We start from the raw sequence: 21,304 nt of genomic DNA on the forward strand, positions 1-21,304 counted from the left end.
AAGGAATTGGTTTGAGGCTAACAAGAGGGGTCTGTTCTGTTTCCGCTAAGTCTAGGCTGATGTTATCTTTACTAGGAGTAGTGTTTCTAACCCTGACAGTTTTTCCTACTAAATGTTTCCACCTTCTGCAGTAGAAATGCCATCTATCTCATCTTTAGGTACTCCTGCCTTTAATAGATCCACCCACATTTCTTTCCTAGAAATAACTAGCCTGGGTTTCTCTTCACCTCCTGTCTTCTCTACCCCATTCCCTTTCTTCTATGTTCTTTTCTGCTTGTATTCTTCCTGTCTGGCCTTGACCTAATCTACTGCCCTGACAGGTTTTGTTTTAGTCTCCTCTAGCTCCCCCAACTGCCTTAAAAGGGTTGTGGCTTCATGAATCTTGCTGTTTATCCCCAGGCCTCCCAACAAAGACAATAATGGAGCCCTGAGATTAAATGGCGCAGACTTCATCAGCTTAGAGCGCAGAGCAGACGTAAAGCATTCCATATCTGGAACGTTTCCATCCATTCTGCAAACGTATTTAATCCGAGTTATACAACCCATCTCACGTAACCTGGAAATACCCTCTCCTATTGATCTCCAGGAGTAGCTATTTTCCAGGTCAGTAAGACCAGTGTATACTCAGACTAAACCATCTCTCACGAGGTCTAACAGTGAAAAATTCACGCCAAATTCTCGGGCTTTTTGCATTGCCTGATGCAATTGTGGATCATGGGTTAACACTCCTATAGTCACTGCTTCTTTACCTGACAAAACAACACTGTCCGCCCCTTCATTCCATAAGCGTATTAGCCAACTCAATAGGGGCTCCCCAGACCTTTGTTTGTATTGTTTTGCCAGCTCATGGAGTTCAGTTTGTGTAAACTCCCGTGCTTTTTTTAAATTCAACATCTCTGGGGTTGCGATAATGCACCTCCCCATCTGCCATATCCTCTCTATCATGTTGCCATTTCCTATGCTTAGTAATGAGAGGTCTGGCATACATTTTCTTTCCCACTAGCAAATCATCATGCAAAATATCAAACTCATCCTCACTATCATTTGAGGAGAGCACATCCTCACAATCCCAATTTTGGGATGTGACAATGGCACGTACCCTGGCTTTACTAATAGGTTTACGGCCCTTCCTTTTCCTCAAGGCATTCATTGATTTGATCATGAGGGCTGCACACCGCTCTTGCAAATCATCAGCCCAACTAGTGGTTGAACGTACACACTCTGAAGCAACTACTAGCTGGTCTTTTAATACCTTAACTTCTGCCTCTGCCTTCTCCCTTCTATGTGATTTGGTACAAATAGCATGAAGAAAATACAAGCTCACTGTGGACACTGTCCTCTTCTCTTTTTTACTTAATGCCAACCCCTTAAGGCTAAAATCTACAAAATGATCTGAGACTTTATCACCCCCAAGTCAGGTTCAAGGGAGAGGCATACTTCACAAATTCTTTAGCAAGAGGCTCCCACTCATTGTCTCTGGCCCAGATAGGTAAGCTGCACACTTCCTTCTGGCCACCAGAACCCTCTGCAGCCTTGTTTTTCCTAAACAGCTTACGCAGCATTTTATCTAGCACAAGCTACATAACACACTACAGAAAAACAGGTCTGCTTCAATTGAATTATAGCACAGATCCCGGATGAGCCCCCAAATGTTTTGCTTGTGTCTATCTAGCAAGGTTACTCTGTGGTATAAGCAAGGAAGCTGAGACTTCTGCAGTGTGTAAATGTGCTTTTACTATACAAAGATGCTGTACATACAAAACTATTACAATATTAGGAATACAATAGAAGACTGAGAGATATCTATAACAAGCAAAATGCCTAGCAAATGAACAGCCTATGGTCTATAACAATACAAATACACTTAAAGGTTACTTATCTTCTGTTACTGTATGTTCATGATCTCCATTGGCAATGATTCTTCTGGAAATCAGGCACTTTTCTTCTATCGTGAGTGGCTTCTGATCTTACAGCATGATGATGTGTGTTCCAGTCTCTACTCATCCCTTTTTATTTGTACAAGTTTGTTGCCAAAAGTTAATGGTTACAAACTTTTTTCCATAACAACCGACTAACAGTCATTCTTTCAGTTTATGTCTGATTAATATAATAAAAATCATATTTTAACAAACGTAACACATTCGACGTCCTATAGTAATGCTATTTGGGGGGGGAGACACAACCCATAGGGTGCCAAAAGACTTGAGGACCTACACTGCTGCCTGCAGCATACTGCGCCCAAAGGCGATATCCTCATGCCTTTTTACATCCACTTGAATGGGATCACCCAGATAAGCATTTTCTTCCTCCAAAAAGATTTTCTGTTCTTTACCTCATGGAGAAAAAGTTCACCAAGAGGTGGACTTTTCTTACGGTTGATGCCGCTGTTGCCGGTGTGAATAAAAGTCTAACGTGTCCTGTGGACAATGCTCAAGGATCCAACAGATAAGAGATTGGAATTCCTGTTATGATCCCATTCAGCATATATAAGTTGCTCCAATAATGCATGGACAAGAAACGCATGCAAAGTCTGAGGAGGTTTGAGAGAACCCAAGGCGGAAATGGTACTTTCGACTGACTCCGTTAAGGGCAGCTTGAAAGCAGACCGGACCATCTCTGTCAGAGACTGTATCTGCAATTTCTCAGATTGCGAGGCTGAAAATGGTTCTTCCATAGTTGATTCCTCAAAAGAGGCATCATTAGACTGTCTTTCTTCCTGATCCCCTGAGGGTAACTCATCGTCTCCCATCCACTGCTGTCCTGACAGAGAGCCTAAGGCAGGGGAGGGGGATCTACCACGCTTTCTTTCCCTTTGAATGGAAGAAGTGATTAAGGCCGCTAATCTTTCCTCTAGTCCCAGCAGGATGGAGGAAAAAACATCTTCAGTCACATAGACAGGGGCTGAGATGCTAGAAGCAGTTGTGACAACTACAGGGTCCAATGGCTCACCCTGGCTAGCCCTTTCTGGTACATCAGGGGAAGAAGACAATGTGGAGGCATGACTAGAATCCTCAGCACCTGAGGGCGGTGTTTTTGGTGGCTTTTTTACAGTTTTTGTACCACCCTTTTTGGGAGCCATAGTCCTAAGCACAATAGCAGAGGTACTAAAATAAACGCGCTATTTGCTGAGGTATAGTCCAGCAATAACAAATGCTGCTAGTAAAGCTCAGCCTGATGCCAAGTAAAATGTATTCCTCCCTTATTGGGAATGCCTGTACGAAACCCTTACGTTCCCCCACCGCTCCTGTGTCCTGTGGATCCGACAGCCACACTCTGCAGCCTTAGGCTGGGAAGAGTTTGTTTTTACTAGATTTGGTGTCCCCACACTACGCCATGCCCCCCTCCGCCCTGTTTCAATGTTTAAATGAAAAACGAGTTCCCACGGGTGCCGTTCGGATCTGCAGACCGGTGGAACTAGAGAGGGGAGGCTGGGTTTGTTTAATAAAACATAAAGCCAAACATAGGGGAAGCCGCCGCACCCACCTGAGGGGTAGGGGGAGGCACAAGCCCCTGTTGCACCTTTCCAGCCCTCTTTTCTCCAGGGAGGAGCGCACAGTAATCAGCCCATCATTTTCCTGATCCAGGAATCCCCCCTCTGCTGGCCGGGATGACACATGCTGCTTTAGCTGCTGACACAGAGCTGACTGAGAGGCAAACATGAAAAGGTATGTGCATTTACTCCCTCTAGTGGAGACATTAGACATGACAACAGTACCTAGGCTTCTTCCCTTACCTTATCCTCGCCGCAGGATTTCTGCTGATATCAACCAGATCCAACCGTCACCCATCACAGCAGGCTGTGTTTAGTAAACCTTCAAGGACCAGGCCCATTTTTATTGGGGTTCCATTCCCTTGGACCTGTATAGCACCCCGCCAGGAAAAACTTATGGTAATGTGAGCATGACCGAAGTACTGGGTCCCAGGGTCCAGCCCTCAAAGGAGAGGCGTTACAGACAAAACTTTGTTCTTCTTATGCGAGGCCCGGGTACCATCCACTTTGGCCTCAGTGGCACTTTGGATTGATCTGGTCTGTAGAAGGCTGTTTCCAGCGAGGCTCCTGAGAGCACAACTACACACGTGACCAACACCTTAGACACTGGCGAAAAAACTGAGGTACTCCTGGTAAGGGGAGGGGTTATATAGGGGATGAACTTCCTGTATTGGGTGTGCCTGTGTCCATCACCTGAAGGTGGCCTATATACCCATGTAGTAATTATTATGGCTCTGTGTCCCGTGATGTACGATAAAGAAATATGCCCTGGTCATGAAAGGGGTAAAACCTTCCAGAGGTCAAGTGCTTAAACCATTCAGCCCCGGAAGGATTTGCCCCCTCCATGTCCAGGCCATTTTTTGCGATATGGCACTGCGTCGCTTTAACTGACAATTGCGCGGTCGTGTGGTGCTGTACCCAAACTAAACTGGTGTCCTTTTTTTCCCACAAATAGAGCTTTCTTTTGGTGGTATTTGATCACCTCTGCAGTTTTTATTTCTTGCGCTATAAACAAAAAAGGAGCGATAATTTTGAAAAAAAAAAAAAACAATATTTTTTACTTTTTTGCTATAATAAAATATCCCACATTTTTTTTTTAAACAAATTCTGCGTCATACCCAGAGGTTGTCTTTGGGAAATAGACATATGAGTGCTGCCAGCATTGCTGCAGAGGTTGAAGGGGTGGGGGGGTCAGCCTGTCAGTGCTCAGACCAATACGCTGCATCAAATTGGTCTACATGGCTGTCGTCCCAGAAGGAAGCCTCTTCTAAAGATGATGCACAAGAAAGCCTGCAAACAGTTTGATGAAGACAAGCAGTCTAAGGACATAGATGAATGGAACCATGTCCTGTGGTCTGATGAAACCAAGATAAACTTATTTGGTTCAGATAGTGTCAAGCGTGTGTGGCGGCATCCAGGTGAGGAGTACAAAGACAAGTGTGTCTTGCCTACAATCAAGCATGGTGGTGGGAGTGTCATGGTCTGGGGCTGCATGAGTGCTGCTAGCACTGGGGAGCGACAGTTCATTGAGGGAACCATGAATGCCAACATGTACTGTGACATACTGAAGCAGAAAATGATCCCCCTCCCTTCGGCAACTAGGCTGCAGGGCAGTATTCCAACATGCTAACGACCCTAAACACACCTCCAAGATGACCACTGCCTTGCTAAAGAAGCTGAAAGCAAAGGTGATGGACTGGCCAAGCATGTCTCCAGACCTAAGCCCTATTGAGTATCTGTGGGGCATCTTCAAACGGAAGATGGAGGAGCGCAAGGTCTCTAACATCCACCAGCTATGTGATGTCATCATGGAGGAGTGGAAGAGGACTCCAGTGGCAATCTGTGAAGCTCTGGTAAACTCCATGCCCAAGAGGGTTAAGGCAGTGCTGTAAAATAATGGTGGCCACACAAAATATTGACACTTTGGGCCCAATTTGAAAATGTTCGCTTAGGGGTGTACTCACTTTTGTTGCCAGCAGTTTAGACATTAATGGCTGTGTGTTGAATTATTTTGAGGGGACAGCAAATTTACACTGTTATACAAGCTGTACACTCACTACTTTACATTGTAGCAAAGTGTCATTTGTTCAATAGTGTTGTCACATGAAAATATATAATAAAACATTTACAAAAATGTGAGGGGTGTACTCACTTTTGTGAGATACTATATATATATATATATATATATATATATATATATATATATATATACATATATACATAAATATACACACCAGCAAGATTGTAGGTACCCACATGCATGTATAGCATGTTATCAGGTTATTGTCAGAGATTCTGAGTTGCATGCATACATAAGGACTAAAGAGGCATATCTATGTAGGTATATATACAGAGCATAGTATGGGAAATATTATTAACCATGAGATGAATCCTTAAATAGGATGTAAACTTTAATGACTAAAACAAGGGTACTTAGTTATTTATACATGGGGGGGGGGGGTAGAAAAGTGGGGAAGGGTAAGCTAAGGAAGCTATAGAGACCAGGGAAGAAGAAAAAAGGGGAAAAGAAAGAAATAGAAAAAGAAAAAAGGACGGGGGGGGGGGGGGAAGAGAAAAAAGACTCAGACAATTGAAAAGAAATATATGAAAGAGGGAAAGGAGAGGGGGAAGAGCATATGACTATATGGGTCATCTCCAGGCCTTGAAGATGAATACTCACTTCGACCCCGCCACCCCCATGGGAAATGAAGATGAAATCCTGCGATAATGATACATGATGTGTCTAAAAATGAATCATCACCGCTTCCATTTGATGGAAGCAGTGAGTCAGTAGAAGCATCGGAGGGCTCCCCCTCCCCTCCCGCCACCCGTAAGAACAATCAAGTGGCGGAACAGCCGCTATGATTGTTCTTATGGTGCAGGGAATCACCGGCTGAAAAAGCAGATATCTGAATGATGCCTGTAGCTGCAGGCATCATTCAGTTATACCCGCACAAAGTCAAGGATGATGGCCGGCGGGCGGGAAGTGGTTAAAGTGGATGTAAACCCAAATTTTTTATTTTTTTTTATGTCATAATGTAGAGTATAAGATTTCCTATCACTTGAGCCCAGTTTTACCACAAAGAGTTAATCCAGCTCTGAGCAATCCTCTTTTATTGTTCAGTGAGATAAATCTTGACAAACAGAGAAAAACTTTGTCAAATACCCCCCTTTGCTGTGAGTGACAGGTGATTTACATATCTTGTGCACTGGCCTAAGAGACATGCATTATTTTTTAATTCCCTCCCACTCCTTTTTCTTCATAAACTGAAGCAGAGTAACACACAGTTTACTTTGCTCAGTTATCACAGGTCACACTGAATTAAATTGGTCTGCATGGATGTTGTCCCAGAAGGAAGCCACTTCTAAAGATGATGCACAAGAAAGCATGCAAACAGTTTGCTGAAGACAAGCAGACGAAGGACATGGATTACAGGAACCATGTCCTGTGGTCTGATGAGACCAAGATAAATTTATTTGGTTCAGAAGGTGTCAAGCATGTGTGGCGTCAACCAGGTGAGGAGTACAAAGACAAGTGTGTCTTGCCTACAGTGAAGCATGGTGGTGGGAGTGTCATGGTCTGGGGCTGCATGAGTGCTGCCGACACTGGGGAGCTACAGTTCATTGAGGGAACCATGAATGCCAACATGTACTGTGACATACTGAAACAGAGCATGATCCCCTCCCTTCAGAGACTGGGTCGCAGGGCAGTATTCCAACATGATAATGACCCCAAACATACCTCCAAGACGACCACTGCCTTGCTAAAGGAGCTGAGGGTAAAGGTGATGGACTGGCCAAGCATGTCTCCAGACCTAAACCCTATTGAGCAACTGTGGGGCATCCTCAATGGAAGGTGGAGGAGTGCAAAGTCTCTAACATCCACCAGCTCCACAGTGGCAACCTGTAAAGCTCTGGTGAACTCCATGCCCAAGAGAGTTAAGGCAGTGCTGGAAAATAATGGCACTTTGGGCCCAATTTGGACATTTTCACTTGGAGTGTACTCACTTTTGTTGTAAGCGGTGTAGACATTAATGGCTGTGTGTTGAGTTATTTTAGAGGGACAACAAATTTACACAGTTATATATATATTGTGACATTGGGGATTGTTCAGCTCAAGTGGATAGATGCCTTTTGGTGCAGTGAGTCCACATCAGATAGGCATTTATATTAAGGGCCTGGTAGCCCACGTTTATTAAAGGGAAAAACAAAACAAAAGTCCATCCAGGAATCCCAAACGGGTCCAAGCTTCAATTAAATCCACAAAATCCAAATGAAAATGCTAGCCCAAATGGCTACTCTTCAGCAGTAATGCTGCTATAGGTACAGGCCCCTCAAACGAGCTGCTTGGATGCACACAGTCTTAGGCTCCTGGGCCGCACACAGCTTCAAAGGCTTCAACGCACACAGCTTCTGGCTCCTTGGACGCACACAGCTTTGAAGCCCTTCAACGCACACAGCTTTGAAACCCTTCAACGCACACAGCTTTTGGCTCCCTGGACGCACACAGTTTCAAGCCCTTCAACGCACACAGCTTCAAGCCTTTCAACGCACACAGCTTTGGGCTCCTTGGACGCACACAGCTTCAAGCCCTTCAATGCACACAGCATTTATTCTCACACAGAGACACTTACTAGCAGCCACTGCTCCAACTCCACCTTCCTCCACTCTCTTTCTGCTCTCACCAGCCCCTCGTTATATGGGCTGTGTGCACCTGGGCACACACCCTGCTGGCTGTCCACGACCCGGACACAGGGTTGGAGATCCTGTCCCACCCAAGACTCTGAAGGATCTCCAAACTACAGAGCCCCATAAGGAACTAGCAAAACCTGGAGAAAACTGCCAGAGCAGTTTTCTGTTTCAAATTTACGCTCTGTAGCTCTGCTCTCAGCCGATATGCAGACTCTGTGTCCACTTTAACCCCATTTTCATAGGGACAGAGCCTTGCTCTGCCACGATATATATATAAATATATATCAGAGACTTTCACAGTCTAGATGCATAGAGGGGCCCAAAATCCAAGGAGCACCTTTTGGCTTTCAAGGAGCATAAATTACACATCTAATTTCTTAATAAAACTTAAAGAACCCCTAAGGAGAAAATAATAAATCACATAAAAGGGAAGCTGTTAACACTATATCTTGATACAAGATATAAAATCATAAATTTAGGAAGTGTAGCGCTAGATTTATAACCAAAAATTAGAAAATGTAATAAATAATATCATTATTAAATATAATGAATTGTAAATTAAATTCAAATTCAAACTGTATATATAAAGTCCACATAAGAAGAAAGTAACAGATATTCACGGGACCAAATATCCACGTGACCAAATCTTCAGTTTACTTCCTTCTTATGCAAATGCAACAAATAACATCATTACAATAAGTGAGAAATACATTTAAAACTTTAAACTGTGCATATAAAGTCCACATTAGACAAAAACAACAGATGTCTACGTGACCAGATCTTCGGCACACTTTCTTTCTTATGATTAGTGAACCACAACCACCAAGTGTGAATGCTTCTACCCTAATGCAGTGGGAGAGTAAGTAAGAGAGAAAATGACCATCTAGTAAAAAGAGGTCAAAGCACACTTTGGAGTTTGGGAAAACGTCTAGCGGCCATCTTTGATGTGGCAAAACTGAGCTGCATTTCAATACAACTCTTGACACTGAACCATTGCAAGTGCAATTTAAAATTAAAGGATGAGTTTTGAATGCGGTTTTCCCCTAGGCGTGTTTCTTGTGTTTTGTACCCTGTATATAACAAGGGATTGCCTGGGCTGAGTTTATTGGAGTGAACATTTTGGCTGTATTCTATCTTCCTTGGAAAGTTTGGAGTGATTGATGATCGGGCTGATTCTGGTTACTGGAGGAGGCTGCCTATACAATTAAGCGTGCTTTGACCCATCTTTTCTAGATGGTATTTTTTTTCTGGTAAGTGTACTATCCCACTAAAATGAGGATGAAGCATTCTATATAGAAGGGAACAATCAGCGCAAACTAGTAGCACATGGATGCAAGCTGAACACTATAGGAAACCAGCGCCCGTCCTGCTGGTTTGTCACGTGACTAGAGGAAGTGCCCTGAGAATGAGATGGGATGGACGGCGGCCATTGTGTTAAAGCCCGGAAGTGTTGGGACTGAGAGAGAAAAGTGGTAAAGGAGTGTGAGTGTGGAGAGTGTGTGCCCAGTGAGGAGGAGTGGTTGCAGAGTGCTCATCCACCTCCTAGCAGACACAGGCGCATATGACCTCCTATCACAAGAGGTCCATCCAATCTGTGGTTACAGAGTGCTCATCCACCTCCTAGCAGACACAGGCGCATATGACCTCCTATAACAAAGAGGTCCATCCAATCTGGTAAGCACATTTGTGTGTCTGTGGTGGAGGATATCGTCATCTAATACAGAAGAACTTGTTCCCCTTTTTTGTCACAAGGGATCTTCACTTTCTTTGAATGTTTTCATATGTTATGGACTGTTCTACTAAGAAGTGCACAGAATGTCTGGTCTGGTCTGAAAATGTATTTTTTTTACACAAAGCTGTCAATTAGAAATATCTTATTAACACACATCATAGGCATACTTATAATTACACCCCAAAATAAATTCTGCTACTCCTCCTGAGTATGGTGATATTACATGTGTGAGATTTTTTCACAGCCTAGTTACGGAGAGTTGCCAAAAAATCCAAGGAAGCTCCTTCAGGCATTCTAGGGACATAAATTACGCATTTAATTTTCTTACTACCCATCACATTTTGGAGAATAAACACACTAAGGTATTTTTAACCACTTGACGACCGCCTCACGCCGATGTACGTCGGCAAGGTGGCACGGACAGGCAGAATTACGTATATACACGTGATCTGCCTTCCACGGGCGGGGGGTCCGATTGGACACCCCCCCGATGCCCGAGGTGGTCGCCATTTGTTCCCGGGCGATCAGAGGTTTGGGGGAGGCCATCCATTCGTGGCCACCCCCTCCCGATCGCTCCCGGCGAATGAAAATGCTTCCTCTCCCTCTGTAATGTAAACAGAGGGAGAGGAAGTGATGTCATCCCTCCTCGAGCCAGTCTTTTAGATCCGGCGCAGAGGAGAGAAGACATCCAAGTAAGTGCACCAACACTACACTTCCAGTAGAACACGCCAGGCACACTTTTCACCCCCCATCACCCCCCCCTGTCACACTGACACCAATAGCAGTTTTTTTTTGCATTGGTGTCAATTTGTGACAGTTATAAGTGTTAGGGCAGTTAGGTTAGCCCCCTTTAGGTCTGGGGTACCCCCCTTTGGTCCAGGGTACCCCCCTAACCCCCCCTAATAAAGGTTAACCCCTTGATCACCCCCTGCCGCCAGTGTCACTAAGCGATCGTTTTTCTGATCGCTGTATTAGTGACACAGGTGACACTAGTTAGGGAGGTAAGTATATAGGTACGCTGTCAGTGTTTTATAGCGACAGGGACCCCCCATATACTACCTACTAAAGGTTTTAACCCCCTGATTGCCCCTAGTTAACCCTTTCACCAGCGATCACCTTATAAGTGTTGACGGGTGACGCTGGTTAGTTAGTTTGTTTTTTATAGTTTTAGGGCACCCGCCGTTTATTACCTAAGGCCCCTTTCACACTGGGGCGGTAGGGGGCGTCGGCGGTAAAACAACGCTATTTTTAGCGCTGTTTTACCGCGGTATTCGGCCGCTAGCGGTGTGGTTTTAACCCCCCGCTGGTGGCCGAAAAAGGGTTAAAACCCCTCGTATAGCGCGGCTATAGCCGCGGTATAGCCGCGCTGTCCCATTGATTTCAATGGGCAGGAGCGGTGAAGGAGCGGTGAATACACCGCTCCAAAGATGCGGCTGACAGGAGATTTTTTCTTCTCCTGCCAGCGCACCGCTTCAGTGTGAAAGCCCTCACACTGAACAAACAGCAGAGGCTGTTTAGGGGCGGTTTGCAGGCGCTATTTTTAGCGCAATAACGCCTGCAAACCGCCCCAGTGTGAAAGGGGCCTTATAAAGGTTTAACCCCCTAATTGCCCGGCGGTGATATAAGTTAAGTTTCTTAGGGTCAGATAAGGTCTGCGTCGCCCCAGGCAGCGCCAGGTTAGCGCCAGTACCGCTGACACCCACGCACGCAGCATACACCTCCCTTAGTGCTTATAGTATCTGAACGGATTGATATCTGATCCGATCAGATCTATACTAGCATCCCCAGCAGTTTAGGGATCCCAAAAAACACAGTGTTAGCGGGATCAGCCAAGATACCTGCTAGCACCTGCGTTTTGCCCTTCGGCCCAGCCCTGCCCAGCCCACCCAAGTGCAGTATCGATCGATCACTGACACTTACAAAACACTAAGCACACATAACTGCAGCGTTCGCAGAGTCAGGCCTGATCCCTGCGATCGCTAACAGTTTTTTGGTAGCGTTTTGATACAGTCGCTGACAGTCAGGAGCTTTTTTTGCCTGTGAGTCTCACTAGTGTACCCCTAAATTTAGAGCCCAAAATGGCAAATCAAAGGTATACTAGTGAAGAAGCCTACACGTTTCTGAGCATGACAGATAGTAAAGAGGAAGTCACTCATCTGTCAGATTCAGAATACGATCCTGTAGAGGACAGCGGCGCCATGACAGATAGCTCTGACGACGGAGTTGTGGTCCCTGCCAAGGTCAGGAGTACCAGACCCCAATCTTCTTCTTCTGTCCTTGAAGTGCAAGAACCGCAGGGCTCTCGTATGGAGCAGAGAAGTATTAGCGCCGATATTCCTTCTGGTGAACTGGCAAGCACCAGCGGCCTAGTACACTCTGGTCATACATCCAGCACTGCAGTATCACGTGGTGACGTGGCGAGTCCCATAAGAGCAGTTCAAGCTGGCGAGGTGGCAAGCACAAGTAGTGTCCCGCTGCCACCAAGTAGACAAAGACAGGCCCATCGTGCCCATAGTGCCCTTCCTGCTGCATTCGCCTATCCGAATTGGGAACCCACCACTTCTGCAGCACCCGTACTTCCCCCATTCACTGGCCAACCCGGAATTCAGGTGGAAACAGTTGATTTTACGCCAGTGGATTTTTATTCGCTGTTTTTCCCCGAAGATCTCTATAGATCTATTGTGGACCAAAGCAATTTGTACGCTGGTCAACACATCGCCGCTAATCCCCAGTCCTCCCTTGCCAGAGATTGGAGACCAATTACGGTCTCCGAATTTAAGATCTTTCTGGGCCTTTCCCTCAACATGGGTATAAATAAAAAGGGTAAGTTGCGGTCATATTGGTCCACTGACCCAATTTACCATATGCCCGTGTTCTCTGCTTCCATGGCCAGGGCACGATACGAGCAGATTTTGCGGTTCATGCACTTCAATGACAATGAACTCTGTCGTCCTCGTGGAGACCCTGAATACGATCGGCTCTACAAAATTCGGCCCCTCGTAAACCACTTCAACCAACGTTTTGCAGACTTGTTTACTCCCCATCAAGTTGTCTGCATTGATGAGTCCCTGATTACGTTTTCTGGCCGCTTGTCATTCAAACAGTACCTTCCCAACAAGCGTGCCAGATACGGGGTCAAGATGTATAAGCTCTGTGACAGGGCCACAGGCTATACATGTAGTTCTATGGTTTACGAGGGCAAAGATAGTCACGTAGAGCCGACAAACTGCCCTGACTACATAGGAAGCGCTGGCAAGATAGTGTGGGACTTGGTGTCACCCTTATTCGGAAAGGGGTACCACTTGTACGTGGACAATTATTACACGAGCGTGCCACTTTTTAGTCACTTGTTTGATCAGCAGATTGGAGCATGTGGCACCGTGCAACCTAATTGCCGGGGCTTTCCCCAGCGGCTTGTAGATTCCCGTCTTAGGCTGGGGGAGAGAGCCTGCTTGAAGTGTAATAGCTTGCTCGCTATGAAGTGGAGGGATAAGAAGAATGTTTTCGTTCTCACCTCCCTTCATGCAGACACGATGGCCTAAATTACTACGCCGACTGGTGTTGTGGAGAAACCCCTCTGTGTCCGCGAATATAACCAAAATATGGGAGGGGTGGACCTCAACGACCAGTTGTTGGCGCCGTACCTAGTTGCCCGTAAGGCCAGACGCTGGTACAAAAAAGTGTCTGTTTATTTATTTCAACTGGCTTTGCTGAACGCTCATGTGCTATACAGAGCTTCAGGACAGACTGGATCCTTCCTTAAATTCCAGGAAGAGATCGTCAGAGCCCTTCTGTATCCAGACGGTGCTCCACCTCACCATCCCCAACCAAATGCAGTAGGCCGGCTGCATGAGAAGCATTTTCCTTATGCCCTCCCGAGTACCCCTACCCAACGAGCCCCCCCAAAAAGATGTCGTGTCTGTAGCAAGCGCGGATTTAGGCGTGACACCCGGTGTTATTGTCCCTCCTGTCCTGGCAATCCTGGTCTTTGCATGGGTGAATGTTTTGAACGCTACCATACACTAGTTGAGTATTAGCGTAGGGTACAGCACTGCACAGACTAGGACACACTTTCACAGGATCTCCCAAGATGCCATCGCATTTTGAGAGACCCAAACCTGGTACCAGTTACAAAAGTTAAAGTTACTAAAAAAAGTGTAAAAAAAATAAAAAAAAATAAAAACACAAAAAAAAATAAAATAAAAAAAACAAAAATAGTTGTCGTTTTATTGTTCTCTCTCTCTCTATTCTCTCTCTATTGTTCTGCTCTTTTTTACTGTATTCTATTATGCAATGTTTTATTGTTATTATGTTTTACCATGTTTGCTTTTCAGATATGCAATTTTTTTATACTTTACTGTTTACTGTGTTTTGTTGGTAACCATTTTATTGTTTTCAGGTACGCCATTCAGCTGCAGAGCGGATCTATTTATCTTGACAGCAACAGCGTTTCCTCCCACGATACATATAGCTGTGACTCCAGTGCTGTCGGAGGTGATTTCACCACCACAGTTACATACTTCAGCATATATGCCAAAGCGTGTTGGCAGCAGTGGGTGGCGATTTGCTCCTGCCTTTTGCGGGAGGATGCCCCCATGCTTCGGCATATATATATTTTAGGTAGGCACAGGTTGCGTTAAATGTTTTATTTTTTACTATGTTTTTTTGTATTTGCTTAGCAGGTATGGTAAGTATTACTGTTATACTGTAATGTTACTTTGTTTTTTTGTTAACCATCATTTGCTTAGCAGGTACACCATTCAGTTGCAGCGCGGATTTATTTATCTTGACAGCAACAGCGTTTGCTCCCACGATATATAAAGCCGTGACTCCAGCGCTGTTGGAGGTGATTTCACCACCACAGTTACATACTTCAGCATATATGCCGAAGCGTGGGGGCAGCAGTGGGTGGAGGAGCGATTTGCTCCTGCCTTTTGCGGGAGGATGCCCCCATGCTTCGGCATATATAAATGGTGCATGTATGCCCATCATTAGAAGTGGATGAAGGGAGGTATTCTAATGGTGGGCATACCCACCGATCAATATCTTTTTTTCGTTCAGCCCACAGGCTGCATGAAAAAAAAGTTTACAATATATGCCCAACAAGGACCAGCAACGTACTGGTATGTTGCTGGACTTTGAGTGGTTATACCAGAATGATGCCTGCAGGTTTAGGTATCATCTTGGTATCATTCTTTTCAGCCAGCGGTCGGCTTTCATGTAAAAGCAATCCTAGCGGCTAATTAGCCTCTAGACTGCTTTTACAAGCAGTGGGAGGGAAATCCCCCCCCCACCACCACCACCACCGTCTTCCATGTGTTTCTCTGGCTCTCCTGTCCCAACAGGGAACCTGAAAATGCAGCCGGTGATTCAGCCAGCTGACCATAGAGCTGATCAGAGACCAGAATGGCTCCAAACATCTCTATGGCCTAAGAAACCGGAAGCTATGAGCATTTCATGACTTAGATTTCGCCGGAATTGTAAACAGCGCCATTGGGAAATTGGGAAAGCATTTTATCACACCGATCTTGGTGTGGTCAGATGCTTTGAGGGCAGAGGAGAGATCTAGGGTCTAATAGACCCCAATTTTTTCAAAAAAGAGTACCTGTCACTACCTATTGCTATCATAAGGGATATTTACATTTCCTGAGATAACAATAAAAATGATTAAAAAACATAAAAATGAAAGGAACAGTTTAAAAATAAGATTAAAAAAATCAAAAAAATAATAAAGAAAAAAAAAAGCACTCCTGTCCCCCCTGCTCTCGCGCAAAGGCGAACGCAAGCGTCGGTCTGGCGTCAAATGTAAACAGCAATTGTACCATGCATGTGAGGTATCACTGCAAAGGTCAGATCGAGGGCAGTAATTTTAGCAGTAGACCTCCTCTGTAAATCTAAAGTGGTAACCTGTAAAGGCTTTTAAAGGCTTTTAAAAATGTATCTAGTTTGTCGCCACTGCACGTTTGTGCGCAATTTTAAAGCATGTCATGTTTGGTATCCATGTACTCGGCCTAAGATCATCTTTTTTATTTCATCAAACATTTGGGCAATATAGTGTGTTTTAGTGCATTAAAATTTTAAAAAGTGTGTTTTTTCCCCAAAAAATGCGTTTGAAAAATCGCTGCGCAATTACTGTGTGAACAAAAAAATGAAACACCCACCATTTTAATCTGTAGGGCATTTGCTTTTTTTTCATGTAAACAAAAAGTGTCAGAAAGGGCTTTGTCTTCAAGTGGTTAGAAGAGTGGGTGATGTGTGACATAAGCTTCTAAATGTTGTGCATAAAATGCCAGGACAGTTCAAAACCCCCCAAATGACCCCATTTTGGAAAGTAGACACCCCAAGCTATTTGCTGAGAGGCATGTCGCATCCATGGAATATTTTATATTGTGACACAAGTTGCAGGAAAAAGAAAAATTTTTTTTTTTTTATGCACAAAGTTGTCACTAAATGATATATTGCTCAAACATGCCATGGAAATACGTGAAATTACACCCCAAAATAAATTCTGTTGCTTCTCCTGAGTACGGGGATACCACATGTGTTAGACTTTTTGGGAGCCTAGCCGCGTGCTGGACCCCGAAAACCAAGCACCGCCTTCAGGCTTTCTAAGGGCGTAAATTTTTGATTTCACTCTTCACTGCCTATCACAGTTTCGGAGGCCATGGAATGCCCAGATGGCACAACCCCCCCCCCCCAAATGACCCCATTTTGCAAAATAGACACCCCAAGCTATTTGCTGAGAGGTATAGTGAGTATTTTGCAGTCCTCACTTTTTGTCACAAACTTTTGAAAATTGAAAAAAGAAAAAAAAAAAATACATTTTTCTTGTCTTTCTTCATTTTCAAAAACAAATGAGAGCTGCAAAATACTCACCATGCCTCTCAGCAAATAGCTTGGGGTGTCTACTTTCCAAAATGGGGTCATTTTGTGCTATCTTGGCATTTTATGGCCTTCGAAACTGTGATAGGTAGTGAGGAGTGAAATCAAAAATTTACGCCCTTGGAAATCCTGAAGTCGGTGATTGGATTTCGGGGCCCCGTATGAAGCTAGGCTCCCAAAAAGTCCCACACATGTGGTATCCCCGTACTCAAGAGAAGCAGCAGAATATATTTTGGGGTGTAATTCCACATATGCCCATGGCATGTTTGAGCAATATATCATTTAGTGACAACTTTGTGCAAAAAAAAAAAAATTGTCACTTTCCCGCAACTTGTGTCAAAATATAAAATATTCCATGGACTCAACATGCCTCTCAGCAAATAGCTTGGGGTGTCTACTTTCCAAAATGGGGTCATTTGGGGGGTTTTGTGCCATCTGGGCATTTTATGGCCTTCAAAACTGTGATAGGTAGTGAGGCGTGAAATCACAACTTTACGCCCTTAGAAATCCTGAAGGTGGTGCTTGGTTTTCGGGGCCCTGTACGCGGCTAGGCTCCCAAAAAGTCCCACACATGTGGTATCCCCGTACTCAGGAGAAGCAGCTGAATGTATTTTGGGGTGCAATTCCACATAGGCCCATGGCCTGTGTGAGCAATATATCACTTAGTTACAACTTTTTGTAAATATTTTTTTTTTTGTCATTATTCAATCACTTGGGACAAAAAAAATAAATATTCAATGGGTTCAACATGCCTCTCAGCAATTTCCTTGGGGTGTCTACTTTCCAAAATGGGGTCATTTGGGGGGGGTTTGTATTGCCCTGCCATTTTAGCACCTCAAGAAATGACATAGGCAGCCATAAACTAAAAGCTGTGTAAATTCCAGAAAATGTACCCTAGTTTGTAGACGCTATAACTTTTGCGCCAACCAATAAATATACGCTTATTGACATTTTTTTTTTACCAAAGACATGTGGCAGAATACATTTTGGCCTAAATGTATCACTAAAATTGAGTTTATTGGATTTTTTTAATAACAAACAGTAGAAAATATCATTTTTTTCAAAATTTTCGGTCTTTTTCCGTTTATAGCGCAAAAAATAAAAACGGCAGAGGTGATCAAATACCATCAAAAGAAAGCTCTATTTGTGGGAAGAAAAGGATGCAAATTTCGTTTGGGTACAGCATTGCATGACCGCGCAATTAGCAGTTAAAGCGACGCAGTGCCAAATTGGAAAAAGTCCTCTGGTCCTTAGGCAGCCAAATGGTCCAGGGCTGAAGTGGTTAAGAGGCATTGTGAGTCTTTTATAGAGTTTGTTTTATTGCCACAAGTTTTTGGAGAATTGTAGAAATAAACGAAAATCAAATCACAAAAGGTGGCAATTTAATAAGATAGTTCTCACATGCAGCATGGGCATACTTCGACCCACAAACACATTCTGCTACTCCTCCTGAGTACAGCAATACCACATGTGTGAGACTTTTTTCACTGTCCGGGCTGATTTTGTACTGGACATTGTATCTTGTGTATCACTCAAATTAACCAATTGTGTCAAAACCAATGTACTAGAATGGTCATCTCTATATGAGTGGTCAGGGAATACTATATAGTGTAGTGTCACCTATAGCAGTCCCAGTTCCTATAAGCCAAGCAAGCTCAGCCTACTGGTTAATGACTGCCCCCAGAAATCCCATGTTCACTGGCCTGGTGTCTCACAGGAATGTAGTCAGTGGGGTGTGCATATGGGTCAGTTCAGGGCACAGGCAGAGACATGGTCAGCAAACAAGCAAAGGATCGGTCCAGGCAGTAGGCAGAAACATGGTCAATAAACAGGCCAGTGTGAGTACAGGCAGCAGGAAAAGACAACACTGCAATTGTGTGGTGGTGATCAGGGACACTAACTATTGTGGCAGTAATCAGGGACACTGAAACTGGTGTGGCGGTGATCATGGACACTGAAACTGGTGTGGCGGTGATCAGGGACACTGTAGCTGGTGTGGCGGTGATCAGGGTCACTATAACTGGTGTGGCAATGATCAGGTACACTAACTGGTGTGGTGGTGATGAGGGACAATATGACTGGTGCAACACTAATTAGGGACACTAACTGGTGCGGCAGTGATTAGGGACACTGACTGGTGCGGCAGTGATTAGGAACACTGACTGGTGCGGCAGAGATTAGGGACACTGACTGGTGCGGCAGTGATTAAGGACACTGACTGGTGCGGCAGCTATTAGGGACACTGACTGGTGCTGCAGCGATTAAGGGACACTGACTGGTGCGGCAGTGATTAAGGACACTGACTGGTGCGGCAGTGATTAGATATGCTACGAGTGGGTGGCGGTGATAAGGGACACTGACTGGTGCAGCAGTGATTAGGGATTATAACTGACAGCACTGGTCTGGAGACATTGTATTGCTGTGGTGGTGATCAGAGATAATGGCTGGCAGCACTGACATACAATAAGATCAGCGAAGCCAGCCATTGCACATGATCACTGCCACAGTGGTACAAGGTCTCCATAGTGACACTGTTCTTGCTCTGGTGACAGTATGTACAAAAACAATATAATTTTTTTTACTGTTTTTATTGTCACCAGAGCCGTGCAGTGTCACCATAGTGACAATGTACTACTCTGGGCAGATGATCATGGATTTTTTTTAACACTCTGATTGCTTATTACAGTAATAATGACTGTATACGCAATTAGTAACACTGTTCAAAGTTTTCATTTATGAAACCTTTGTTTATCACTGTGGAAGGTCACAGCTATAACATGGCACAGGGCCACTGTGATTGGCCTTGGTACCAAGTGATCACTGGGACCAATCACGTTCCCTCTCCTTTCCTGTTACATCCTACCTATTCTGTGTACCCTGTATAAAAAAATAATCTGTGTATTTACCTTTTACCAGATCCAGTCACGTGATTCAGCAGTCCTCGCACCCGTTCAAATTTTAGCAGTAGTTCTTACACAAAATAATAGCAACTGCTTCACAAACCTATTATTGCAACTCTATACTATAAGAATATGTTATTATGGAATAGGTGTTTTTAGCTTCATACCCCTTGATATGCCCGTTTATTATGCAATATTTTATTATATCTACAACATTCAACGGCACTCACCTCCATCCGTGCCATAGTCTGAATATGAAGTGGATGGTCCTTTATCAGACTGCCAAACACAAATCGCTTTGATGCATATTCTCGTGCCAAGTTGATTACTCTGAATTTAAAATATTTGTTTAAAATTAATTTACAGATATAGTCAGTTTATAGATATACGGAATGCTAAGATTTTATACCTTCTCATTACAGCTACTGCAAAAATTGTGTTATGAATCCGAGTGATGCTCAGCATACTGGAAATTGAAGCCACACCACGGCCTTCAGGAGAAATCTGATGTTGCAAAACAAAAAACCTCTGTAAGTATAGGACTTTATATATATTATTAAAATAATCAGTCATTAACAGCTAAACAGGGCATATTGATACATGATATTGAAGATCAGGCAGGCACGCTGTTCTAATCTCTCCTTCTACCACCAAGAAAATGGAAAATCCCCTTAGTTCAAATAATGCAGCAGTACAATGCTTTGGACAAGTAACCATTTGGTCAGATGAATTACTACCTTATGGAGGGGATACATTCCTAAAACATTGTGCTGTTACATTCTCTACTCTTCAAATAAAGGGATTTTCCATAAATAATAGTTCTGACTGGTCAGTTACTTCTTACAGTAGATCAGAAAGATCAAACTACACAAACAGCTGAATAACTCACTTTCACTTGCTTCCCAGAGACAGATCTCGATGAGATCCATCCCGAGTTAAGCTAGGTACAGTGCAGTTGTAAAGTATTCACCACACTTCACTTTTTCCACATTTTGTTATGTTAGAGCCTTATTCCAAAATTGATTAAATTCATTATTTTCCTCAAAATTCTACAAACAATACCCCATAATGACAATATGAAAGAAGTTTGTTTTAAATCTTTGCAAATCTATTAAAAACAAAGACCGAAAAAAATAAAAAATAAAAAAAAAACAAAACACATGTACATAAGTATTCACAGCCTTCGCTCAATACTTTATTGCTTGTAGAATTTTAAAGGAAAATAACGAATTTAATCCATTATGGAATAAGGCTGTAACATAACAAAATGTGGAAGAAGTGAAGTGGTGTGAATACTTTCTGGATGCACTGTATACAAACACGTTTTTTTTTTGTTCAACCAGCGGGTTGAACAAATAAAAATGGACAGATCCCGGCATCCACACAAACTTGATGCAGGGATCTTTACTGCTGTGCTATTGTATTCAGGCAGGGGGGACCAGAGTACACCGTTCAGAGCCATCAGCCATTGGCTACAAGCGCTGATTGAATGCTTGAAAAATGCCAAAGAACCGGCTTCTGCTGAGAACAGTACACACATATCGAAACTCAGCTGGTTCCTGCTAAACTGGCCAATTTACGGTACTTGTGTACCTGGCTTTAGTTATG

The 21,304-nt window shown here is 43.9% G+C and overlaps 1 protein-coding gene across 1 annotated transcript in view; it reads right to left on the bottom strand.

Moving 5' to 3' along the window:
• The window catches only part of LOC141144788 (acyl-CoA dehydrogenase family member 11-like), a 182,386-nt gene that overhangs the window by 38,582 nt on the left and 122,500 nt on the right, over positions 1-21,304 (bottom strand). Inside the window, exons 8-9 of the mRNA XM_073630819.1 lie at positions 20,106-20,200; positions 19,927-20,026 (exon numbers count right to left, since the gene is read on the bottom strand). Of these exons, the coding sequence (XP_073486920.1) occupies positions 19,927-20,026; positions 20,106-20,200 (195 nt within the window). The remainder of the gene's footprint in view (positions 1-19,926; positions 20,027-20,105; positions 20,201-21,304) is intronic.

The sequence above is a fragment of the Aquarana catesbeiana genome, linkage group LG01 (genome assembly GCF_042186555.1).
Source record: "Aquarana catesbeiana isolate 2022-GZ linkage group LG01, ASM4218655v1, whole genome shotgun sequence".
NCBI lineage: Eukaryota > Metazoa > Chordata > Amphibia > Anura > Ranidae > Aquarana > Aquarana catesbeiana.